Consider the following 27,517-nt stretch of genomic DNA (forward strand, 5'->3'; position numbering starts at 1 on the left):
CCCCTCATTCTTTTACATTCCAAGAGAATAGTTCCAATCTACTCAGTCTCTCCTCATTAGCCAATCCTCTCAATCAACCTAATGAATCTCCTCTGCAGCCCCTCCAGTGCCAGTGCATCCTTTCTCAAGTAAGGAGACCAAAATTATACACAGTAGTGCAGGTATGGCTTCACCAGCACCTTATACAGCTGCAGTATAACCTCCCTATTTCTAAACTCCATCCCTCGACCACTGAAGGAAATTTCCCTTCTTAATTACTATTTTGTGATTCATGCTTAAGGTCACCAAGGTCCCTCTGCACAGTAGCATGCTGAAATTTTTCACTACTTAAATAATCGTCCATTTTGCTGTTATTCCTACCAAAATGGATGACCTCACATTTACCAACATTGTGCACCATCTACCAGATCTTTGCCCATTCACTAAACCTATCTATATCCCTCTGCATTCCTGATGAAGAGCTTATGCTCGAAACATCAACTCTCCTGCACCTCGGATGCTGCCTGACTGGCTGTGCTTTCCAGCCCCACACTGTTTGACTCTGATCTCCAGCATCCGAGGCATCAGTGGTTAGCACTTCTGCCTCATAGCATCAGGGACCCGGGTTCAATTCAATTCCTGCCTGGGACAACTGTCTGTGTGAAGATGGTACATTGTCTGCATGGGTTTTCTCCGGCTGCTCTGGTTTCGTCCCACAATCCAAGGGTGTGCAGCCAGGTGTATTGACCGTGCTAAATTGCCCACAGTGTTAGGTGCATTAGTCAGGGGTAAGTATAGGGTAGGGAAATGGGTCTGGGTGGGTTACTCTTCGAAGGGGTGGTGTGTACTTGTTGAACTGAAGGGCCTGTTTCTATACCGTAAGGCCTCTAATCTGCAGTCCTCACTTTCTCCTATATCCCTCTGCAGACTGTCAGTGTCTTCTGCACACTTTGCTCGACCACTCATCTTATTGTCATTTGGGAACTTTGACACACTATACGTGGTCCCCAATTCCAAATCATCAATTTTAATTATAAACAATTGGGGTCTCAATACTGATCCCTGAGGATATGCAGGAGGTGCAACAGGGAATTGGTTTACAGTATGGTCTCCTAAACAGTATTAGAGTCATAGAGATGTACAGCATGGAAACAGACCCTTTGGTTCATGCTGACCAGATATCCTAACCCAATCTAGTCCCACCTGCCAGCACCCGGCCCATATCCCTCCAAACCCTTCCCATTCATATACCCATCCAAATGCCTCTTAAATGTTGCAATTGTACCAGCCTCCACCACTTCCTGTGGCAGATCATTCCATACACGTACCACCCTCTGTGTGAAAAGGTTGCCCTGTAGGTCTCTTTTATATCTTTCCCCTCTCACCTTAAACCTATGCCCTCTAGTTCTGGACTCCCCAACCCCAGGGAAAAGACTTTGCCTATTTATCCTATCCATACCCCTTCATAATTTTATAAACCTCTATAAGATCACCCCTCAGTCTCCGACACTCCAGGGAAAACAGCCCCAGCCTGTTCAGCCTCTCCCTATAGCTCAAACCCTCCAACCCTAGGAACATCCTTGTAAATCTTTTCTGAACCCTTTCAAGCTTCACAATATCTTTCTGATAGGAAGGAGACCAGAATTGCACACAATATTCCAACAGTGGCCTAACCAATGTCCTGTACAGCCGCAACATGACCTCCCAACTCCTGTACTCAATATTCTGATCAATAAAGGAAAGCATACCAAATGCCTTCTTCACTATCCTATCTACCTGCGACTCCACTTTCAGGGAGCTATGAACCTGCACTCCAATGTCTCTTTGTTCAGCAACACTCCCTAGGACCTTACCATTAAGTGTATAAGTCCTGCTAAGATTTGCTTTCCCAAAATGCAGCACCTCGCATTTATCTGAATTAAACTCCATCTGCCACTCCTCAGCCCATTGCCCCATTTGGTCAATATCCTGTTGTAATCTGAGGTAACCCTCATCGCTGTCCACTACACTTCCAATTTTGGTGTCATCTGCAAACTTAGTAACTATAACTCTTATGCTCGCACCTTTTATGTACCTTTGTGGGCGGCATAGTGGCACAGTGGTTAGCACTGCTGCCTCACAGCGCCAGAGACCCGGGTTCAATACCCGCCTCAGGCGACTGACTGTGTGGAGTTTGCACGTTCTCCCCGTGTCTGCGTGGGTTTCCTCCAGGTGCTCCGGTTTCCTCCCACAGTCCAAAGATGTGCAGGTCAGGTGAATTGGCCATGCTAAATTGCCTGTAGTGTTAGGTAAGAGGTAAATGTAGGGGTATGGGTGGGTTGCGCTTCGGCGGGGCGGTGTGGACCTGTTGGGCCGAAGGGCCTGTTTCCACACTGTAAGTAATCTAATCTAATCTAATTTGTACCTCTTTGAGATGATAAAAGCAAAATACTGTGGAAACCTGAAAAAAATGACAGAGAATGCTGGAGAAACTCAACAGGTCGTGCAGCATCTGTGAAGAAATATTTAAGGTTCATGTTTCAAGTCCAGTGCAACTCTTATTCAGAACTAAAGAGTGTTGGAAAATTGTTTTTTTTTTAAATTAGAATCCCTACAGTGTGGAAACAGGCCCTTTAGCCTAGCAAGTCCATACCAACCTTCTGAGGAGTAACCCATCCCCCTAACTAATGCACCTAACCTACACATCCCTGAACACTATGGGCAATTTAGCGAGGCCAATTCACCTAACCTGCACATCTTTGGACTGTGGGAGCACCCGAACACAGACCCGGGGAGAATTGCAAACCCCACACAGGCAGTCACCCAAAGATGGAATCAAACCCGGGTCCCTGGCATTGTGAGGCAGCAATGTTAACCACTGTGCCACCCCAAAATACTTCTATTTGTTAAAATACTTTTGACAGAAACTCAATGCAATAGACAAAGGGTTGTGTAAGAGAAAAGGAGGTGTAAAATGAGGGTACATTTAAACTGTGAAAAGGAGAGGGTGGGTCGTCTCTATCAAGAGCAAAGTAAGGAAGACAGAAACAAAACCATGCTGTGTGTGGGTGGGGTGAGGGAGGAGGATTGGGGAAAAGAATGTGAGAAAAATGGGTAACGGGCAGAATCCGATCAGTTTCTGAAGTTTTTAAGTTCAATATTGAGACCTTGAGGTTGGAAAGTACCTAAGTAGAAAATGAGGCATTGCTCCCTGGGATGGTGATGTGCTTCGCTGGAATGTTGCAGGGCACCCAGCTCAGGGGTGTTAGCACGAGAGCAAGGAGCTTTATTGCAAAGGCAAGAACCCGTGAGGCTGGGGTCATTCCTAGAGGCAGGGCAGTGTGGTTCTGCAAAGCAGTTACCCAATCTACATTTGTTCGACCCAATGGAACAGAGACTATGTTGTGAGCAGTGAATGCAGTAAACATGATTGAAAGAAGTACAGAAGCAATAAAATATAGATCAGTTAGTTTTCCTATTTTTTGAGAGGTGTTAGTTGAGGGAAAAATTTTGGCCAAGGTATCAGGGTGAACTTTCCTGCTTTTCTTGTCATAGGAATGTCCTGACAAAATTTCACAGGAATGGTCCCAGGAATGAAAAACTTAACATATAAGGAATGTTTGAAGACTCTGGGTTTATACTTAATGGAGTTGAGAAGGGTGAAGGGGGATCTAATTGAAACTTACAGAATATTGAACGGCCTGGACAGAGTGGATGTTGGGAAGAAGTTTCCATTGGCAGGAGAGACTAGGACCCAAGGGCACAGCCTTAGAATAAAGAACTTAGAATAAAGGAAAGACCTTTTAGAATGGAGATAAGGAGAAACATCTTTAGTCAGAGAGTGGGGAATCAATGGAATTCATTGCCAGAGAAGGTTGTGGAGGCCAGGTCAGTGAGTATGTTTAAGACTGAGATAGATAGGCTCTTGAGTATCAAGGGGATCAAGGGTTACGGGGAGAAAGTGGGAGAATGGGGTTGAGAAACTTCTCAGCCATGATTGAATGGTGAAGCAGGCTCAATGCGCTGAATGGCCTAATTTCAGCTCCGATGTCTTATGATCGTATAGATGGGGCCACAACGTATTATTTTGTTTGAATGACAGCATCTCAGACAATGCTGCATTCCCTCAGTACTGAATTGGTACATCAATTGCTTGAAGTTCTGGTAATGCTGGATAAGACAAGCCATTAAACAAGTGCACTCTCCCCTTTCCCTGTTTTGTGGTGAAATAGTTAAAGCTTTCAAATGGTGCCTGCTCTGGAACCTAGGATTCACTGCATGCAGAAATAATGACAGTAAGCTCCCACCCCAGCTCTGCACACAATAATGAATTGCACCTCCAGCACACAATGTCACCTTTGAAACTGTTGAATAAGATTGAAGGCCAGTTCCCATAACATTCTAAGTGAACTGCTTTGCCCATTTCTTCACAGTAAAGCACTTCTTCAACTCTGCTCCACTTTGTCCCTTTAGTCATAAATCTCTTCTACCAGGGCAAAGTGCATGCACTTAAGCAATGTGGAAAGTGCTGGCTTGCAAAAATGCACTATCTGACCTAAATATTGCTGGAGTCAGTGAAATATTGATCTGACACTGTTTGAGCCCAAGTCATGAATTCTGCTACTGTGTGACCATAAATGACAATGCTTCCTTGTGCTATATGACCTCTCTATAGAGGATTTTTTTGTAGTTAACAATGCTATTCTTGTCCATTGACTTCCTTTATTCTCTTGTTGCATTGACTGCCTTTTTGGGCTTCCACGCCTATCGTTCCGTATGTGCAGCACTCGGTATTTATTTCAGACTACGTGTGAGAGGCAGTAGTGTAGTGGTAATGACATTGAGCCAGTAATCCTGAAAACCCAGGCTAATGTTCTTAGAAGGTGAAGCATCACTTTACCTGTACTTCATACCCACAATCTAGCCTCCTGCATTCGCTGCTCACAATGCGGTCTCCCCTACATTGGGAAAATGAAGTGTAGACTGGGTGACCACTTCACAGGACACCTACATTCTGCCCACAAAAATGACCCTGAGCTTCCAGTTGCCTGCCACTTCAACACCTCACCCTGTTCCCCGGTCAACACCTCTGTCTTGGGGTCTTGCTGCAGTGCTCCAGTGAAGTTCAGAGTAGGCTGGAAGGACAGCACTTCATTTTCCACTTGGGGACCCTGCAGCCTGCAGGACTCGATACCAAGTTCAATAAATTTTAGGGCCTGAACTCTCCTATGTCCTAACCCCCATCCCCATACACAATGCCTTGTGATCACATAGTCTGCTATTATCCACAACCCATTGTCAGCCACTAACGGTCTCCATTAAAACAGCTATTCACTCTCCTAACTAGATCATTATGCACGTTTGGTCTGTCCAACTGTTCTTCTCTCACTTTGGGCTCTGTCTCCACCTATCGTTTACTCCTTTACCCCCTCCCCCACCCGATCTTCTGCATAAAAACTCAAGATTTTCTTAGCTGCCATCAGTTCTGAGGAAGGGTCACTGGACCCGAAACGTTAACTCCGATTTCTCTCCACAGATGCTGCCAGACCTGCTGAGCTTTTCCAGCATTTTCTATTTCCGGTTCTGATTTACAGCATCCAGTTCTTTCAGTTGTTATTAAATGTTCCAGGGACTTAGCTTCATATCTTAATTTAAAGTAGAGTTCAGTGAGAAAAGCAAAAAAAAGTTAGCTTAATGCTGACTGTGTAGCCATTGCTGATTGTTGCTAAAGACCCATCTGGTTCACTAATGCCATTTAGAGAAAGAAACTGCCATCCTTACCAGGTCTAGCCTATTTGTGACTCCAAACCCACAGCAATATGGTTGATTCTTAACTGCCCTCTGGGCAATTAGAGTTGGGCAATAAATGCTAGCCTAGCCAGTGATACCCTCCATGACCTTGACCCATCCTAAGATTGTAATATTCTTCAGCTCATTTCAATCTCTGCCCATTCTGGCCTATTCTTGAATTGAATTGAATTTGTTGTCACATGTACCAAGGCACAGTCTTACAGATCACAGAGTTAAGTGGCAAAGGTAAGTAAATAATAGGTAAACAGCAGCAAAAAGAAAAATACAGGAACAGGTAAATGTTAAGAGTTTGTGAGTCTATTCAGTATTCTAACAAAGTAGGGTAGAAACTGTTTCAAAACCGGCTGGTGCATGTGTTCAGGCTTCTGTACCTTCTCCCCGATGGTAGAGGTTGTAGAAAAGCATTACCGGAGTGGGATGGATATTTGAGAATGCTGGCGGCCTTTCCTTGACAGTGGGCCTGGAGAATTGACATTTTGGGCATAAGCCCTTGATCAGGAGTCACCAAATACCGAACTAATGTCATTTACAAGTTCGCTGATGACACCACCAGAGTCGGTTGAATCTCAAATGGATTCTATAGATGGGAGGTTGGCCTTTGTGATTGTCCGGGGCGAGTTCACCACTCACTGTAACCGTCTCCGATCATGAATGGTACAGTTGCCATACCAGATAGTGATACATCCAGACACAATGCTCTCGATGGCGCACCTATAAAAGTTGGCATTTAAGAGGCATTTGGATGGGTATATGAATAGGAAGGGTTTGGAGGGATATGGGCCGGGTTCGATGGTTTAATATGCAAATCCCAGAACTTCTTTTAAGTCACTGCCTCGAGATAACTTAAGGTTTTCAGTTTTTTGTATCTGCAGTATCTGCAGTAGTTTGCTCCTTTTCATTTTTAGGCTTCTTCACAACACACTTGACTGTCTTGGTCATAGATATTGTCACCGTTTACCCTGTATGCAGCTAACAGGATTCACACTGTGACACAAGACGTCCCTGTAAATCTTTTCAGACACAGTTGCCTCCTTTACTTTAGCATGGTATTACACACCAAAGCACAACATTGTATTGCATGTTTCAATGGGACTGACACTTGTGGAGTTAAGTGTGCCAGTTATTTCAGTATGTGAGGGCACTGCCAACGTTTTTGGCTTTGCCTGACATTTGAATGTTTCTTTTGTGACCTTGGAATGACTCAACAGTGACATTAAAGTACTCAACATTGCCACTAGAGGAGAGATTATCATTTCACAGATTCTCAGCAGTTCTCATTTCTTGCCAACATTATTAAGTTGTTGACCTTCACCTCTAAAGATAGCCGAGCTGCCTATGGGCAACACTTTTATACTGGATCTAAAGAATTTTGTATGAGCTCAATATAAGTCTTTTTTACTTCGAGCCATAGAGTCATAGAGATGTACAGCATGGAAACAGACCCTTCGGTTCAACCCATCCATGCCGACCAGATATCCCAACCCAATCTAGTCCCACCTGCCAGCACCCGACCCATATGCCTCCAAACCCTTCCTATTCATATACCCAACCAAATGCCTCTTAAATGTTGCAATTGTACCAGCCTCAACCACATCCTTTGGCAGCTCATTCCATACACGTACCACCCTCTCACCCTAAACCTATGCCCTCTAGTTCAGGACTCCCCAACCCCAAGGAAAAGACTTTGCCTATTTATCCTATCCATACCCCTCATAATTTTTAAAATCTCTATAAGGTCACCCCTCAGCCTCCAACGCTCCAGGGAAAACAGCCCCTGTTCAGCCTCTCCCTGTAGCTCAGATCCTCAAACCCTGGCAACATCCTTGTAAATCTTTTCTGGACTCTTTCAAGTTTCACAACATCTTTCCGATAGGAAGGAGACCAGAATTGCACGCAATATTCCAACAGTGGCCTAACCAATGTCCTGGACAGCCGCAACATGACCTCCCAACTCCTGTACTCAATACTCTGACCAATAAAGGAAAGCATACCAAATGCCTTCTTCACTATCCTAGCTACCTGCGACTCCACTTCAAGGAGCTATGAACCTGCACTCCAAGGTCTTTGCTCAGCAACACTCCCGAGGACCTAACCATTAAGTGTATAAGTGTATAAGTCCTGCTAAGATTTGCTTTCCCAAAATGCAGCACCTCGCATTTATCTGAATTAAACTCCATCTGCCACTTCTCAGCCCATTGGCCCATCTGGTCAAGATCCTGTTGTAATCTGAGGTAACCCTCTTCGCTGTCCACTATACCTCCAATTTTGGTGTCATCTGCAAACTTACTAACTGTACCTCTTATGCTCGCATCCAAATCATTTATGTAAATGACAAAAAGTAGTGGGCCCAGCACCGATCCTTGTGGCACTCCCCTGGTCACAGGCCTCCAGTCTGAAAAACAACCCTCCACCATCACCCTCTGTCTTCTACCTTTGAGCCAGTTCTGTATCCAAATGGCTAGTTCTCCCTGTATTCCATGAGATCTAACTTTGTTAATCAGTCTCCCATGGGGAACCTTGTTGAACGCCTTACTGAAGTCCATATAGATCACATCTACTGCTCTGCCCTCATCAATCTTCTTTGTTACTTCATCAAAAAACTCAATCAAGTTTATGAGACATGACTTCCCACACACAAAGCCATGTTGACTATCCTGAATCAGTCCTTGCTTTTCCAAATACATGTACATCCTGTCCCTCAGGATTCCCTCCAACAACTTGCCCACCACCGAGGTCAGGCTCACTGGTCTATAGTTCCCTGGCTTGTCCTTACCACCCTTCTTAAACAGTGGCACGACGTTTGCCAACCTCCAGTCTTCCAGCACCTCACCTGTGACTATTGATGATACAAATATCTCAGCAAGAGGCCCAGCAATCACTTCTCTAGCTTCCCACTGAGTTCTCGGGTACATCTGATCAGGTCCTGGGGATTTATCCACCTTTAACCATTTCAAGACATCCAGCACTTCCTCCTCTACACTCTGGACATTTTGCAAGATGTCACCATCTATTTCCCTACAGTCTATATCTTCCATATCCTTTTCCACAGTAAATACTGATGCAAAATATTCATTGAGTATCTCCCCCATTTTCTGTGGCTCCACACAAAGGCCACCTTGCTGATCTTTGAGGGGCCCTATTCTCTCCCTAGTTACCCTTTTGGCCTTAATATATTTGTAAAACCCCTTTGGATTCTCCTTAATTCTATTAGCCAAAGCTATCTCATGTCCCCATTTTGCCCTCCTGATTTCCCTCTTAAGTATACTCCTACTTTCTTTATACTCTTCTAAGGATTCACTCAATCTATCCTGTCTGTTCCTGACATATGCTTCCTTCTTTTTCTTAACCAAACCCTCAATTTCTTTAGTCATCCAGCATTCCCTATACCTACCAGCCTTCCCTTTCACCCTGACAGGAATATACATTCTCTGGATTCTTGTTATCTCATTTCTGAAGGCTTCCCATTTTCCAGCCGTCCCTTTCCCTGCGAACTTCTGCCTCCAATCAGCTTTTGAAAGTTCTTGCCTAATACTATCAAAATTGGCCTTTTTCCAATTAAGAACTTCAACTTTTAGATCTGGTCTATCCTTTTCCATCACCATTTTAAAACAAATAGAATTATGGTCACTGGCCCCAAAGTGCTCCCCCACTGACACCTCAGTCACCTGCCCTGCCCTATTTCCCAAGAGAAGGTCAAGAGTAGGTGCATGGCTAAGGAGCTGGTGTATGGGAGAAGGATTCACATTTTTGAATCATTGGAAACTCTTCTGAGGTAGAAGTGACCTGTACAAGAAGGATGGATTGCACCTGAATTGGAAAGAGACTAATATACTGGCAGGGAAATTTTCTAGAACTGTTCGGGAGAACTTAAACTAGTAAGGTGGGGGCAGGGGGTCCCAGGGAGATAGTGAGGAAAGAGATCAATCTGAGACTGGTACAGTTGAGAAAAGAAGCGAGTCAAACAGTCAGGGCAGGCAGGGACAAAGCAGAGAACAAGGTAGGACTGATAAATTAAACTGCATTTATTTCAGTGCAAGGAGCCTAACAGGGAAGGCAGATGAACTCAGGGCATAGTTAGGAACATGGGACTGAGATATCATAGCAATTACAGAAACATGGCTCAGGGATGGACAGGACTTGCAACTTAATGTTCCAGGGCACAAATGCTACAGGAAGGATAGAAAGGAAGGCAAGAGAGGAGGGGGAGTGGCATTTTTGATAAGGGATAGCATTGCAGCTGTACTGAGGGAGGATATTCCCAGGAATTCCAGGCAAGTTATTGGGCAGAACTGAGAAATAAGAAAGGAATGATCACCTTATTGGGATTGCATTATAGACCCCCCTAATAGCCAGGGGAAGTTGAGAAACAAATTTGTAAGGAGATTTCAGTTATCTGTAAGAATAATAGGGTGGTTATAGTAGGGAATTTTAACTTTCCAAACATAGACTGGGACTGCCATAGTGTTAAGGGAGAGGAATTAGTTAACAGTGTTCAAGAAATTTTTTATGATTCAGTATGTGGATGTACCTACTAGAGAAGGTGCAAAACCTGACCTATTCTTGGGAAGTAAGGCAGGGCAGGTGACTGAGGTGTCAGTGGGGGAGCACTTTGGGGCCAGTGACCATAATTCTATTAGTTTTAAAATAGTGATGGAAAAGGATAGACCAGATCTAAAAGTTGAAGTTCTAAATTGGAAGAAGGCAAATTTTGATAGTATTAGGCAAGAACTTTCAAAAGCTGATTGGGGGCAGATGTTCGTAGGTAAAGGGACGACTGGAAATGGGAAGCCTTTAGAAATGAGATAATGAGAATCCAGAGAAAGTATATTCCTGTCAGGGTGAAAGGAAAGGCTGGTAGATATAGGGAAGGCTGAATGACTAAAGAAATTGAGGGTTTGGTTTAGAAAAAGAAGGAAGCCAGGGTCAAGCTGAGCTCTAGACGATTATAGGCAGGCAAGGAAGGAGCTCAAAAATGGTTTGAGAAGAACCAGGAGGGGGCACAAGAAAGGCTTGGCAGAATGGATTAGGGAGAACACAAAGGCATTTTACACTTAAGAGAATGGTCAAAGAAAGAGTAGGGCCGATCAGGGATAGCATAGGGAATTTGTGTGGAGTCTGAGGAGGTAGGGAAGCCCTAAATGAGTTTTTTGCTTCTGTCTTTATGAAAGAAACAAACTTTGTAGTGAATGAAACCTTTGAAGAGCAGGTGTGCATGCTGGAATGGATAGAGATAGAAGAAGCTGATGTGCTGAACATTTTGTCAAACATTAAGATTGACAAGTCGCCAGGCCCGGACCAGATTTGTCCTCGGCTGCTTTGGAAAACGAGAAATGCAATTGCTTCGTCACTTGCGAAGATCTTTGTATCCTCACTCTCCACTGGAGTCGTACCTGAGGACTGGAGAGAGGCAAATGTAATTCCTCTCTTCAAGAAAGGAAATAGCAAAATCCCCAGCAATTACAGACCAGTAAGTCTCACGTCTGTCGTCTGCAAGGTGTTAGAAAGGATTCTGAGGGATAGGATTTATGACCATCGGGAAGAGCATGGCTTGATTAAATGCAGTCAACACGGCTTTGTAAGGGGCAGGTCATGCCTCACAAACCTTATCGAGTTCTTTGAGGATGTGACTAGAAAAGTTGATGAGGGTCAAGCTGTGCATGCGGTATATATGGATTTCAGCAAGGCATTTGGTAAGGTTCCCCATGGTAGGCTCATTTAGAAGGTCAGGAGGAATGGGATTCAGGGGAACATAGCTGTCTGGATACAGAATTGGCTGGCCAACAGAAGACTACGAGTGGTAGTAGAAGGAAAATATTCTGCCTGGAAGTCAGTGGTGAGTGGTGTTCCACAGGGCTCTGGCCTCGGGCCTCTATTGTTTGTAATTTTTATTAATGACTTGGATGAGGGGATTGAAGGATGGGTCAGCAAGTTTGCAGATGACACAAAGGTTGGAGGTATCGTTGACAGTATAGAGGGCTGTTGTAGGCTGCAGCGGGACATTGACAGGATGCAGAGATTGGCTGAGAGGTGGCAGATTGAGTTCAACCTGGATAAATGTGAGGTGATGCATTTTGGAAGGTCGAATCTGAAAGCTGAGTACAGGATTAAGGATAGGATTCTTGGCAGTGTGGAGGAACAGAGGGATCTTGGGGTGCAGGTTCATAGATCCCTTAAAATGGCCACCCAAGTGGACAGGGTTGTGAAGAAAGCATATGGTGTTTTGGCTTTCATTAACAGGGGGATTGAGTTTAAGAGTCGTGAGATCTTGTTGCAGCTGTATAAAACTTTGGTTAGACCGCATTTAGAATACTGCTTCTAGTTCTGTTCGCCCTATTATAAGAAAGATGCAGTTGCAGGGGAAGGTGCCGGGAGTGGAGGTTGGGTTGGTGGAGGGTGTGGATCTGACGAGGGAGTCACGGAGGGAGTGGTCTTTACGGAATGCTGATAGGGGAGGGGAGGGAAATATATCCTTGGTGGTGGGGTCCGTTTGGAGGTGGCGGAAATGACGGCGGATGATGCGCTGTACATGGAGATTGGTGGGGTGGTAGATGAGGACCGCAGGAGGTGCAAGACTTGCGCCCACACCTCCCCCCTCACCTCCCTCCAAGGCCCCAAAGGAAACTTCCATATCCGCCACAGATTCACCTGCACCTCCACACACATCATCTATTGCATCCTCTGCACCCGATGTGGCCTCCTCTATATTGGGGAGACAGGCCGGCTACTTGCAGAACGTTTCAGAGAACACCTCTGGGACACCCGGACCAACCAACCCAACCACCCTGTGGCTCAACACTTCAACTCCCCCTCCCACTCCACCAAGGATATGCAGGTCTTTGGACTCCTCCATCGCCAGACGACAACAAAACGACGGCTGGAGGAAGAGCGCCTCATCTTCCGCCTAGAAACCCTCCAACCACAAGGGATGAACTCGGATTTCACCAGTTTCCTCATTTCCCCTCCCCCCACCTTGTCTCAGTCAAATCCATCGAATTCAGCACCGCCTTCCTAACCTGCAATCTTCTTCCTGACCTCTCCGCCCCCACCCCAGTCTGACCTATCACCCTCACCTTGATCTCTTTCCACCTATCACATTTCTGACGTCCCTCCCCCAAGTCCCTCCTCCCTACCTTTTATCTTAGCCTGCTGGACAAACTTTCCTCATTCCTGAAGAAGGGCTTATGCCCGAAACGTCGATTCTCCTGTTCCCTGGATGCTGCCTGACCTGCTGCGTTTTTCCAGCAACACATTTTCAGCTCTGATCTCCAGCATCTGCAGACCTCACTTTCTCCTCATAGATCTCATGGAATACAGGGAGGACTAACCATTTAGATACGGACCTGGCTTGAAGGTAGAAGTAGAGGGTGGTGGTGGAGGGGTTTTTTTCAGACTGGAGGATTGTGACCAGTGGAGTGCCACAAGGATCGGTGCTGGGTCCACTACTTTTTGTCATTTATATAAATGATTTGGATGTGAGCATAAGAGGTACAGTTAGTAAGTTTGCAGATGACACCAAAATTGGAAGTGCAGTTGTCAACGAAAAACCGTTACCTCAGATTACAACAGGATTTGGACCAGATGGGCCAATGGGCTGAGGAGTGGCAGATGGAGTTTAATTTAGATAAATGCGAGGTGCTGCATTTTGGGAAAGCAAATCTTAACAGGACTTATACACTTAATGGTAAGGTCCTAAGGAATGTTGCTGAACAAAGAGACCTTGGAGTGCAGGTTCATAGCTCCTTGAAAGTAGAGTTGCAGGGAGATAGGATAGTGAAGAAGGCATTTGGTATGCTTTCCTTTATTGGTCAGAGTATTGAGTACAGGAGTTGGGAGGTCATGTTGTGGCTGTACAGGACATTGGTTAGGCCACTGTTGGAATATTGCGAGCAATTCTGGTCTCCTTACTGTCTGAAGGATGTTGTAAAACCCAAAATGGTTCAGAAAAGATTTACAAGATGTTGCCAGGGTTGGGAGATTTGAGGCTGAATAAGCTGGGGCTGTATTCCCTGGAGCATCGGAGGCTGAGGGCTGGCCTCATAAAGGTTTATAAAATCGTGAAGGGCATGGATAGGATAAATAGGCAAAGTTTTTTCCCTGGAGTGGGGAATCCAGAACTAGAGGGCGTAGGTTTAGGGTGAGAGGGGAAAGGTATAAAAGGGACCTAAGGGGCAACCTTTTCACGCAGAGGGTGGTACATGTATGGAATGAGCTGCCAGAGGAAGTGGAGGCTGGTATAATTGCAACATTTCAAAGACATCTGGATGGGTATATGAATAGGAAGGGGATATGGGTCGGGTGCTGGCAAATGGGACTAGATTAAGTAGGATATCTGGTCGACATGCATGGGTTGGACCGAAGGATCTGTTTCCATGCTGTACATCTCTATGACTTTATGACTCTAAGTGTCTTGTCAAAGCTCAGTATCACCTACTTACTCTTGTACTCCATGCCCCTGTTAGTAAAGTTGAGAACACTGTGTACTTTATTAACTGCTCTCTCTACCTGTCCTGCCACCTTCAATGATTAGTGCAGATATACACCAAGGTGTCTCTGCTCCTCACTCTCTTCAGAATTGTATTCCTGATTTAATTGTGTTGTTCCTCCTATCAAAATGCAACACCTCAACTGTCTCTGCATTAACCCTCATCTGTCACCTATCCACCTACTATTCGATTTGAATATGACATTTTTGAGTTCCACACTGTCCTCCTGACAGTGTACAATTTTTCCAAATTTTGTGTCATCTCCAAGCTTTGAAATTGCCTTGTTTGCATGAAGATATTGAAAATTAATACATATCAGAAAAAGCAAAAGTCCCAATACTGACCCCTGGGCAACTCATTATAAACCTTCCCCTGGCCTGATAAGTATCCATTGACAATTACTCTCTGTTTCCTATCACTCAGTCAATTTTTATCCATGTTGCTTCTGTCGCTTTGAAATGACAACCAATAACTCTCCTCAAAAGTCTCTTGCGTGACACTATATCAACTGCCTTCTGGAAATCCATGCATGTCACACCTCATCAGGCTCTCCTAGACTATATTTGCATGGTGTTAGATTTAGGACCTAGCTGGATCAGAACTCCAAGTTAGAGTGATTGCAACACAGTCAGTGAGACAACCATCATTTTTATTTTTAAACTTTGAATTTATTTTAAAAATAACATTAGAAAATGCCTTTGCGCTTTAAAAAAAATCATTCACAGGAGGGGGGCATCAGTAACTGGGCCTGCATTTATTGCCTATCCCAGAGGGCAGTTAACAGTCATCTGCATCGCTGTGGGTCTGGAGTCACATGTAGGCCAGACCTGATAAGGATGGCAGCTTCCTTCCCGAAAGGACATGAGTGAACCAGATTAATTTTTCCAAATTGATTCCTGGTCATCACTAGACTCCTAATTCCAAACTTTTATTGATTTCAAATTCCCCAATCCTCCAGGGTGTGATTCCAATCCAGGCCCTCAGCATATTACCTGGCTCTCAGGATTAACCAGCGATAATACCACTATCAGATCCCCTATTTGATTTGTCTGGACTTGTTCACTTTTTCATCATCTTTTGGTATTGGAAGTGATATATGAGTTATCACAGAAAATTGAATTATTTTGTGCCTATCAAACCTTTGGGCTCTCTCAATGCTTTACAAACAACAATAACATACTTCCTAAATGTAGTCACTATAGTAATTCAAGCAAATACTGTTATGTGTGTAACAAAAACAGAGAATTCTGGAGAAACTCAACAGGTCTGGCAAGATCAGAACTAATGAGTGGGTTCTGAAGAGTCATACTGGACTTGGAACGTTAGCTCTATTTCTCTGTCCAGCATTCTCTGTGTTTGTCTCAGATTTTCAGCATCCAAAGTAGTTTGCCTTTACACTGTTGTGTGTGCACCTTGGCTTTAACAGATTTTACCCTTTAAATACTCCATGCACCTTGCGCATGCAATGCTGTGACTCTGTATGCCAGTCATTCTGCTTTGGGTTTTGCAAGGCTTGCAAACTGAAATAATTTGGCTGCTGTAACGTCTGCTTTATAACTTATAATGCTGTTTATAATTTATAATAATGTTTACTGTTTTAAGCAAACTAACCCCTGCTAACCCTCGTAGTTAATCAATCCCTGACAAGTGGTTAATTATTAAATGTTTTCATTAATGGGACAAACACAGCAGAAAGTTTGCCAGCAACAAGTTCCCTACATTCCTTCCCCACCCACCCACCCCCGTCCTCAAAAGGAGCAAAGTTTCTATGAATTAATTCAATGCGAACTTTCCTAAAGAGTTTATCAGCTCATCTGGAAAGGTAAAATTTCATGAGTACTGCATTAAAGTGTCAGCATTGAGAGAATGCATTCATCTATCTACTCGTACGTCATCAGTACACTGTTCACATCTTGTGCAGTTGTTCTTTGAAAGGTTCAGAATCTTGGCTGTCCAATTTGAACATAGCAAGGTTCCACAAGGAATGAATGTCCATTGAGTCTGTCTTAATGCTGTTGGTTAGGGGATTGGATCCCACACATCTACCTGAGCAGACAGATGAGGCCTCCTCAGTTTAATGTTGCATCTGCATTTTTGCTCTTCTGACACTCCCTTCGTATTACACCGTCATCGCAGCCTGGATGATGAAGTGAAATTCTGGAGTGGGCTTGAATCCACAATCTCCACATGAAAGTGCTGCCATTGAACAATGTGGAAATATAGAAAAAAAACCATTCAGGTTTAATAATATTAAGCAACATTATCCTTTAACCGATATTTGAATTTCCCACAAGTCTGTGAAATATTTCAAGAAATTCACAAATGCCATTCTCCGTATTTCACAATTTCCATTTGAATCAAAACTTAATAATGTCATGGAGATCCTCAATTTTACAGGAGCAAAGCTGCAGAGTAAAAGCATTGTTCCGACTCACTAAGGAAAGGGAGAGTTTATTCATTCAGGGGTAACATTTACAAAATTTACAATACAAAAAGTCAAAGAGTTTGTAAATTATGTCCAGACAAAATCAAACTTCTTTTGCACTATTTTAAAAAACCTCCTATTGACAGCTGAACCCACCCACAAAATAATCTCGATTCCAAAGCACTGATGTAATTTTCTTGAAAACTTTCAATATTTTGGCCGCAATCACTTTCTGTGGCAGAGAATTACACAGGTTCACCACTCTCTAAGTGAAGAAATTTCTGCTCATCTCAGACCTAATTAAATGTCATAACCGTCAGAAAATTTGTGCCTGGCTTTGGAAATCAGTTTCCTGACGACCCTTTGCATGAAAATCCCTTTAATCCCTATGATTTGTTAATTGTCTTGTTTTAGATGTTCCGAATGAGTTACAATTCATGTGTTAAACACAAAATAAATTCCCTGTTGTCTTTCAGGATGGCTGGTGGACATAACCCATGACTACAAGTACATGTACCTAGTGTGTGGAAGCATTGTGATAATAGCAAGCATCTTCTTATTCATTGCGAACGCCATCAACTATCGGCTTTTGGAGAAAGAGAAGAAGATGGAGGAGGAAAAGAGGAAGGCACCAATCGATGATGCAGAACTCAATGATATCTGTGATAATGGCACTGATGATATTGAAATTAATCCTCAGATGCTATTGGGAATGTCTTCTGAGAAGGAAACTAATATTTAAACACTACCCAATGTTGACCTGATTTTGCTCTTTGGATGCACTTGGATATGAGTGTCAAAATTTTCATTTCACTTCAGAAGGTGGGCCTGTCCACAAGGGTAGGTATTTTCAGCTGCATAAGCACTTGCGTCCCTCATTAAACCTGACGTCCCTACCTTTTGAGTCTCACACATTACCCCAGCTTAAAGTTCTTTAGGGGGCATCAAAGATGATTCTGCTGCTGCCCTGCACTGTCAATTAAGTATGCCACATTTATCCAGGCACAAAGGAATAGTGCATTTCTGGGGGTTAAAATAGAGGGAGATAAAATCTCCGTCAATGTATTCCGTCCAAATGCTCACCTTTACAGTCTGATGCGATGGCAGCTATTTCAAACCCATACCGTAATTGTTGCTGCTCAGCAAATTTTCATAGTACAGTAACTCCACAAAATAAATGGAGCCAGTAGTGTGTTCCCTATTGAACTCCATTTGTTGTTACTATGCACTATATATTTTTAAAAAATTTATAACCAGTCTAGGATATCTGTGCTGGGAGCCACACAAATCAAGATGTTCAGGCTCAATAACAGTGCAGAGTCAGGCTGCAGGCAAAAGAGTCAGTAATGTATTGTATACTTCATTCAGAAGAGGGCACTAGACTAAGAATAATTGACAATATGTTCCTGTTCCTCCTGCAAAGATGACCCTTTCTAACCAAGTCTCTATGGACCTGAAAACAACCTTTCATTAAGTTTGACTTTCAAGAAAGCTAATGAAGAGCGCAAAGGCCCTGCCTTTACTGTTCTTTTGTTTTGAGATTAAATAGATTAAAGTCTAGTAAATGAACTAAATTGAGCTCTGCCACTCAAAAAAAGATTTTAACCAGATATCAGAGAGAGCTTGAGGGACAGGGGCCCTTAAGCCTAGCTTTTCTAATCAATGTTGTTTTAACACTTGTGGTAACCTCTTTAATTTTAAAATAATGCCAATCAGAAAATCTAAGCTCAAGTATTCAACTGAAAATGAAATCGATGTTGAAATACTCTAGAGTTTAAGGCTCTGAAGTGAAATGAATTTTGGCCAATTCTTAATGACAGTCAGCAACACAGCACCACACTGCCTGATATTTTGGCATCAATTGACGCAATGTCAAACTTTGTCTGATAATTGCTCCTGTGAACTGCCTCAAGGCATTTTTCTACAGTAAAGGGGCTAAACAACTGCAAGTTGTTGGTGCTATAAATTGGCAATCCCACTCCAAAGCCACAGGTTGGCTAGTATTAAATGGATAAATAGCATTAGCGCACACCTCTCAGTTTAGCATGGAATATTTTCTTTGGGCATAGTGCAGTAAAATGCAATTAGCTGCACCATTTCTGATCTGAAGGTTCTCATTGAAGACACTGAGGGCCTAATGCTAAAATGTTCCATTACCTCATGCTCAAAGATTCTCTTTATCATCCACATATAAGTCACAAAAGGAAATCCTCAGCATTTTCTTAAAGACTTTTGTACGATAATCCTACTAAACTAGATTGGTGCCATTAGTTCTGATTTGAACTAAGGTTTTTAGGTTGCATGTACAATATTTCTGTTGTGGTATTTTCGAGACACCAAGCAGAATTTTATGATGGAACAGTTTTTATTTTCTAACAAAACCCTATTATGAAATAAGGTTCAGATTTTAAATGGAATAAGGGTGAGGCTTTAGTACAGAGTAAAAACAGCTCATATCATTGTTGGGGTAAATAATTGCAAGAGAGACGCTCTCTTGTTGATTTTCCCTTCTTGTTCTCAGTTAGGGAATGTCCATTTGTGGCTCTTCACACAGCAATACAGCTGGGACTGACCATAGACAATTTGAAGATAACTGGACAGGGTCATCACACCCTACTATGTCATTGCTGACTCCAGTTAGTATAATCTTGTGCATTAATTTCACTGACAGTGTGGTTAGTTTGGGAAAAGTTCCTAAACTTAGCACTACCTCTTGCCTTCTATAGTAAGACTGTAACTAGTAACCAGGGAAATTCTCAAAGTACCTGCAATATTTGGAGTGCAATCACAAGCAGTCTTGTTCTGCTCCTACAAAATATAAAGGCATACACTGTAAGAGTTAACTTATAGCTGACAGACTGGGCAGGAAACCGGAAGGTTAGTTTCTGCAGTACACCTTGTGGACTTCAAAAATCAGGTGCTCTGCAAAAAAAACAGTTTTGCGCCCAGATTCTGTCACTTCTTCATTCAGCTAGTTAGCTTACAAACGTCCCCAAATAATAGTGACCAGATTTATTTTCCCACTTTCAACATGGTTTTCACATGCAGACGGTGTATTCATATTTTAAGATGTGATGGAAATAGAAAGAAAATTGACAATCCGGTCACCTGCTACTGGTAACTAGTATTACAGCCCTTAGTATCTTTCCCGAAGTATTGGGGTTCATGACCCTTGATGCTGCACTTGGGTCAATCAATTAAAGAAAGAAGTAAGTTCTGGAGGTAAGGCAGTCATTTTGAGTAAAGAAACTTCCTGATGTACCTGACATGGCTGCACATCAAAGTCCAAAATGTCCTCTATTTTCAGTAAACAATAGCAAGCATCTTGCTGACTGAAGGGGGAGCTATGCAGGGCCTTGTGGGGAAGCTTTACTGCCTGTTTGATGGTGCTTTTGACTCTAGGCCTTGCTCTCTCTGCAAATGGGATATTAGTATTAATTCCCCCTGCAGCTCGGATGATGTTGAAGACTGAAGATTGGAGTTTAGTGACCAAATTCAATGGGCCATTTCTGAAATTACTCTATTGCGTGTGCTATGAAACAACCAGCGCATTGACTTCCCATGTCTGCTAAATCAAATTCATTTTGTGAAAACAGCTATTTGCAGCATATCATTCTTTCATGGTCCTTTCATTAGTGAGAGATAACTGGCAATGAGTTTAACCTGGAGGTCACCAGGTCTCAGATGAGGTGCAAGACTGAGAAAATGGCAGCTTTAAAGCTACCTTGGCTGGTATGGGAACTGAACCTGTGCTTTTGGTGTCACTGTACATTGCAAACCATCTAGCCAGCCACTGAGCCCACCCACTTAGGCCCAATAAAAGAATTTCAACTGCAACAGAGCTAAATATTTCAAGTATTGGAAAAGTTTAATATAGATAGGCCTACATGGTAACTTCCTTTGTAGATATGTCTTGAAACTTACAATTGAATAGGCTACAACATATGAAGCTAACTATTTGAGTAGTAATATGTGTTGACTTTAAAATAACAGCTGATGTTCCTTTCTAGAATGAACTAAAAACAAAGTAAAAACAGGGATGACATGATTTTTCCTCCACCTTTATCAATAATTGAGACAAATGTTGGGTTCAATATAAGCAGAGCCAAATATGATTGGTTATGCATAATGTTTGATCTGTTAATCCCCAGTAGAATTTGCGATGTGACCAATACAATGATGTCAAAAGTTGAAACAAAATGTCACAAGTCTTCATTAGCCTAGCAACTCAAGCAGAATCGCACAAAAGTGATGCAGAACAATCAGTTTACTGTGTAATAGCTATCCCAAAAGCACAAATTAAAATGCAAATACTCTTTCAACATCTGTGTGAATCTTATGATTTTAATGGTTGGAAATTGCATTTGTTATACATTTGTTATTTCTTTCCAACAAACTGTCGCTTGAACTGGCATTGCCCTTTCAGACAGAAGATATAAAATATTTGCTTGCTCAGATTATGCTTAAGGGCTGGCATGTGACTAACTTGCCATCCTCATAATAGAGAGAGTAAGTTGGATCCCATCCCATTACATTCCCTGGTAAGCTTCTTGGCATATCGCAGACCTCAACAGTAGTTTCCTAGAAAATCAGATGCCGAAAACATATGGCTCCTAAAGACCATTGGTTGAAGCCTGTTCTTCGGGGGAATCCAACAACAAGAAGACAATGATGTCCTCTTGCAGGGAGGTGTTCACAGGAAGAGGGAGTGGTCAGGGGGCAAGGGCAGAGAGGTGACTTTCAAAGGTTATCCCCTTGCCATCTTTCCTTTTCTTATCACTGATTGCCACTAGATTGAGGCATCTAGAGATCCCTCCCAAATCCTCCCCCACCCCACAAAGTCATCAGTCAAGAAACCTGCCAGGGAGATAGATAATCAGGGAGTTGTTGTTTGAGGCCCTTAAGTGGTCACTAGTTGACCACTTAAAGGGTCTTTATTGCTGGCGACTTGACAAACTCTCTAATGGATCTTCTCACCCAGTACTTAATTGGTTAGATAGCAAGAGGTAGGCCACTACCACTCAAAGGCTAATTATTTTCTCTTCTTGTCACCTCTCTCACCATCTGCAGAGAGGGATGAATTGTGCCCTAAATGTGCAGTTTATTGTCATCTCCGTGACAAACTGCAGAGGTTGCATAGTGTATCTGTTGTGTGTTATTTGTGACTTGGAGGAGCCGATGTTGGACTGGGGTGGACAAAGTTAAAAATCACACACCAGGTTATAGTCCAACAGGTTGTTTTTTAACTATTATTTAGTCCAGTACAACAGGATTTTTGATTGATATCTGCACTGTCTCTTTCCACTCAAAGTAAAGCCAAGAAAATGAGGTCAAAATGACCAAAGGCAGATCAGAGAAGGCCAACACTATAAAAATATATTTCTGTTTTCTGAAAAGTAAATCATTATGGCACTAAGATCAAATGGAAACCAAGCTCCCTGCAGGGAGTGCCTGCCTGTACTGGGTCAATTGGTTATGCCTTGTAGAGGGGGCGAACTAATTTCCCTTTGTGAATGTGGAAGATGTTGTGATTGAAAAGAGAGCTATGTGATTAAAAAGAAGCAAGTTAGAGGATGAGAAGTCGCTTATCGAGGCTGGGGTGCACATTGCTGGAGTTAGTGATTAAAGCAGAGACTATCGTGTCAACATTTAGGAATGGATTTATTTGATTGTTGAAGGAAAAGTGAATAAAAGAGACTGAGGCAGGAAGGACAAATCAGATAAGGACAACTGAGCATGTGTAAACTGAATACCAATGTGACCTGGTTTGACCTCATTTGTTTCTTGGGATTTCTATCCTAATTCTAAAGGTGGTTCAAAACATACTTATCTTCTGTATCTTTAGCAGTCAATTTAGAGAACCATTGGTCTCAAAAGACTGACTCAGGCTGTCCAATTTACAAAAGGAAAGGTGATTTCTTTTTCTGTACCTTCACAAGGAATTACCAGTTTCTCAGGATGCTTAAGAATAAGCAATAAATGCAGCCTCTCCAGCAACTCCCACTTCCCAAGAGCAATTCTTCTCTGAGTGAATAACTTTGAGCACTGTACTGGAGCTGTAATTAGTTTTTCACACCAACAGCACCTTAAATCTTAACATCCACGCCCATCTGCAGACTCATGCCTGTGAGGAAGAGAACAGAGCCCTGTATCTCTGTGTACAGCTACAGGAATGAATTGTTGTACATAGTGAATTGAGAGACAATTTGTTCAATAACCAGCCTTCCAAATAACAACATGAGCTGTGTTTATGAAAATACTAACATTCTGTGCTTCCCTTCTGAGAAAATGAAAAGCTGCTGTCAAGCAATCTTTGTAAATATTGGTTTGTGGCTCAGAGACGTTATTACAATGTATGTAATACTTTCCTCCAAAGTCTCTACAAACAGGTGTGTGTTTGTGTGCGCGTGTGTGCTTTTGTGTACTTGTGCGCGTGTGTGTCTGTGTGAGAAAACTACATTATTGTGCCCATTCATATCTAAAGATATTACTTATATTTTTATGAGTCCAACATTTTTTTTTAAACAATTCCATAAAATCCTTCTTACTAAATTCTTTGAACCTGCCTCCCCAAGATGACTCTTTCAAAGTTATTATAATTCCATCTTTAAGTGTAAGGAGACTTGTAAGATTAGTGTATGAATTTATGACAGATTCCACTGTTGCGCTCTTGAGTTTAAACACTTCCTGTACAGCAAAAGCAGTGATGTGTGTTTTGAGAGTAGCTTAACTTTAAGGAGTTGGATGAATTGGATTTCTTCCAGCTGTCCTGTAATAACTTGCAAGAGCAACAATCCCTTTATATCTCTCTGGTCACTCAGCGGCTCAACTCAGGTTGGGATGAGGCTCAGACCACAGAATAAATGACATAGAAATTGGATGTAGATAACTATGAGGGCCAGTTATCGGTATCCCACATCAGGATAAACTGGGAGGCCCTTCAGGACAAAAAAGTGCCAATTCACATTGTCAAACTGTACGTACAAGTTCCCTCAGGGGCATATGAAGGTGTTATGAATATTATAGATAGTTATGCTATCCTCAGGTTAGGGTTAACTCCCATTGTCAACCTAACACATGAGAAAATAAGGGTCTTTTCTGCTTCTGTTCTCTTTGAGATCTTGGGGTCCAATGTTGGGGAAACAGTTCAATTCTGATGAAGAGTCATCTCAACTCGAAATGTTAGCTTGCTCTCCCTCCACAGATGCTGCCTGACCTGCTGTGACTTCCAGCATTGTTTATGTTTTCAGTACAGATTCCAGCATTTGCTCCTACAATTCCCTGTATTATTGTCACTCACGTTACCTTCACATAAACAACATATAACAAATATTGATGGCACTCCATTGACATAGTCTGTACATTTCATTCATTCTACCAATAGAAAAACCAGCATTAAAGATTTGGAGTTGGTTGTAAGAAACTGAATAGACTTGCGCACTTTTCAAACAGTGAATGGAATATCTAGCACTGGAAGGCTATTGTTATTTATTTAAAACTATTGATATTAATGTTTAATTTAAGTACGTTCACAAAATTGTTCTTCTGGAACAAATTTCTAGCAACTGTTCTAGTGACAAATGGAAGCCTGACATTGTTATCGTTGTTTTGCATGGGTGAACTCAATGTAGTGCTCAATGCTTCAAACAGAATCACAAATATTTTTTATCATTTTTATTGTGGTACAACAAATCTGTTATTTTGAAGATTTCCTTTCTTTTGGCTGTGCCATGAAGGACGGTGTCATGAACAGTTTCGATAAATCCAGAAGCCATTTTTGTCCCTGGTATTTTTAGCTATATATCTATTAATAGTTTGTAAAGATTTAATTAATGTTTAAAATTCCTTCCACTACTTTTTATTCTAAATGCAAAAATTTGATGGTGTAGCATTGTGAATCAGTTGCTAAATGTTCTCATGTTAAGTGGCAAAACCACTTACAAATATCAATTGAAACTCATGTATCTGTAGTTAAAACTGCACTTGATTAGTGGTTGGTCTTTATATAACAACCATTTCTGTGGGACCAGTCTTGTATATACTTATGTAACATAGAGCCTATAAACAAGAAAGAATTAACAAAGACTTTTGAGTCAAATGGATAGACTTGAGAGTATTTCCTAAGGGAGTTATCGTAATCACTCCTGCCATTTCAGAAGCCTGGTGGGAAGACTGGGAGAGACGGTGGAAAATTCTATTCACACTGTTTCTCTGGGATCTTAGCCACCTTATGCTGAAATGAGGAGAGAAGATTGGGAAAACCCCCACAGCGATTTTATTCCAAAGTCCATTCCTTGTAGCAGTGACAGGGAAACAATCAGAAAGCCTGGTCTTCCTGAATAAATTGATCTTGGTGCTTCTAGAGTACAAAGCAGAACTGACACTAGTATTGTCATCTGCAATCCACCTTTCTACCTGGCATCAGTCTATCTGCTGGGACTAGGAATGTTGTGATATCTATTTATTTGTGAAAGCTAGCCGTGAATATTTGGTTTATTGATTAGTCTAGATACCTAAACTAGATTTAATAGGAATCCTTAAGAGTTGGCTGACCCATGTGTGTTACTAGGTTTCCAATGACAATACTCAAAGTAAATTTATCTTAATCCATGTTTTGATATTGGAGGGATAATTTCCTGACTTCCCCTCACCAGCAGTCAGTATTAGAAACACAGCTAATGACTCGGACAGAACATTGTGTGAGGCCACAGTAAAGGTACTTGCCCAATGAGGAGCTATTGAGGAAATAAAAGTTAAGGGGCCACAGTAAGGGGTAAAGTCGCCATATTCTGACCAGACCAGAAGGCTGCTTTCTCATTGAAGAGAGACAACTGATAGTGGTTTAAGCATGCCTCCTTCGAGTAGAGAGATTGAGAAGGCAAGTACACAAATTGGAAGGCAAGTGATTAAGAACTCAAGGCATGAGAAACCGCATTGTGCATGTGAGATGTGAGGCTGTGAGAGTCACTTCTGAGTCTGTTGGTCAAGGTGTAAACTCTGACACTCATTCATAATCCGTGTGACAGCTGAAAAAGAAAGGGGGTGGAAGGAATGTGCTAAAGGATAGACAAATGCTGTCATGTAACAGGACAAAGTGAGGACACTTTTTGACGCAGTCAGGTAACAGCCAGTTTAGCATGGCTGGTTTCTGAGTTGGAACTTTGTGTTTCTAAGGTATCCCCTGCCAGGAACATGAAGTCAGGAAATTAGCCCTAAAGTGTTGCTATAAACCTGTTAAGAAAAGATCAAATTAAATGTAATTTCTTGTTGAAATAAATCATAATCCAGACATATTTTGTGGCCCTTATGTTCTCTGTCTTCTGAAACTATCTCAGTGAAATAGATTATGCTGAAATAATAATTATCTATATTTTATATATATATATAATATATATATGTATATATATATAAAGGGTGGTAATAAAATGTTCCTTGCCAACATGCTGCAACCTGTAAGTGGATAACAAGAATACTGGGCAGTGTGTTAATGAGAAAGCCAAACCATGAATGATCTGCTATTGCAGGCAGTCAGCTCTTTGACTCTCTCTGAAGTTCATGGGAATCATGTCTCCTGCTCCAGAACTGGCTTTTGATGTGGACTCTCTCAATATTGAGAGGTTTAGTGGATTCCACCTGTGCAGGAATGAAAGAAAGAACAGTAAATGCCCTGCACAAGCTGTTCCCTCTGTCAAATCACTGAGTGACAGGGTTGTCAATTCATGAGAAACCCGACAGATCAGATGGGACACATGATGGCAAATGTGCAGCAAAGGTTGGCGAAGAAGGACACACTAAAAGCCATAACATGCATCTATTTGTAAAGTAACTTTTTTTTATAGTTTAGTAAAGTGTTAATGCAGTGGCTCTGTCCCAAAGGCTGTACTTTATAAATTATATTAGATGATCAGGCTGCACTGGCCATTTCCTTTCAGTATAACCTTAAAATGAATTTATTCAGTGCAAATGTACAATCTCCAAATACGAAGCCATTTCTGGCTCTAGATGTTTTATTTCTGGAGTTCTTTGTGCAGCCTTTTTTTAGAAAAAAGAATATTGTACTTCCTTTCTATAATTTGGTATTTAGCAATACTCTTGGATATGAAATATATACCAGATCTTGAGAAGAACTGAAATGTAATTTAATAAGTGGGGAAAACTGTGCACTCACAAGAGCAAACTGATCTGTATTTCTTTATGATTTTCAATGTTTTATGTATCATTTATATTACTGTAAGCTTTTATCATTATACTTAGTTTTATTTTTGTGCATTGGATGAAACATTATTTGGTTTTCTATATTAAAACAATATCATCGATTGTCTTTCAGTTATAAATCATTTTAGCTCAGGGGCATCTTGAACAACATGTAAGAATATTCCTGTTATTTACAAAATCTAATATTTTAATAAATATTTTGATTTTCTGATTACCTTGTGCTGTGATTTTGTTTCCAATGATGAGACAGAAGACAAATTTTTTTCAGGTAGTTCCTTACATATCCAAAGGCTCTATGAAATGCTCCACAATGACAATTACTCCCAAAATGCAATCATTGGCATTGACTTGAAATAAGAAGGAAAATTGTAAAATTTAATACTGGAATAGCTTTATAATGAGAGAGAGAGAGAGAGAGAATATAAACATTGATCTGTAAAACACGGAATTTCTACAAAATAGTTTTAAGAGCATATTTGGAGTATTGTCTGCAGCACTGGGCTACACAAAAGAGGCTACAGGACAGATTTATTAAATGCTCTCTGCTATGAGAAGATATGAGCAAAAGTCTGGGTACAATCCATTGGAATGTGTCTCACTCAAAACTATTTCTCTTTGACTTCCA

General features: G+C 41.8%; 1 protein-coding gene across 2 annotated transcripts in view; it reads left to right on the forward strand.

Moving 5' to 3' along the window:
• LOC122559860 (monocarboxylate transporter 2-like) overlaps positions 1-27,103 on the forward strand; it is a 185,515-nt gene extending 158,412 nt beyond the window's left edge. For both annotated transcript variants that reach the window (XM_043709985.2, XM_043709984.2), the window contains exon 5: positions 17,154-27,103. In XM_043709985.2, the coding sequence (XP_043565920.2) occupies positions 17,154-17,419 (266 nt within the window). In that variant the 3' untranslated portion in view covers positions 17,420-27,103. The remainder of the gene's footprint in view (positions 1-17,153) is intronic.
• Positions 27,104-27,517: the final 414 nt, after the last annotated feature.

Source organism: Chiloscyllium plagiosum, unplaced genomic scaffold (assembly GCF_037043375.1).
Source record: "Chiloscyllium plagiosum isolate Xiang-an unplaced genomic scaffold, Cpla_swu_hap1 HiC_scaffold_19, whole genome shotgun sequence".
NCBI classification, from domain to species: domain Eukaryota; kingdom Metazoa; phylum Chordata; class Chondrichthyes; order Orectolobiformes; family Hemiscylliidae; genus Chiloscyllium; species Chiloscyllium plagiosum.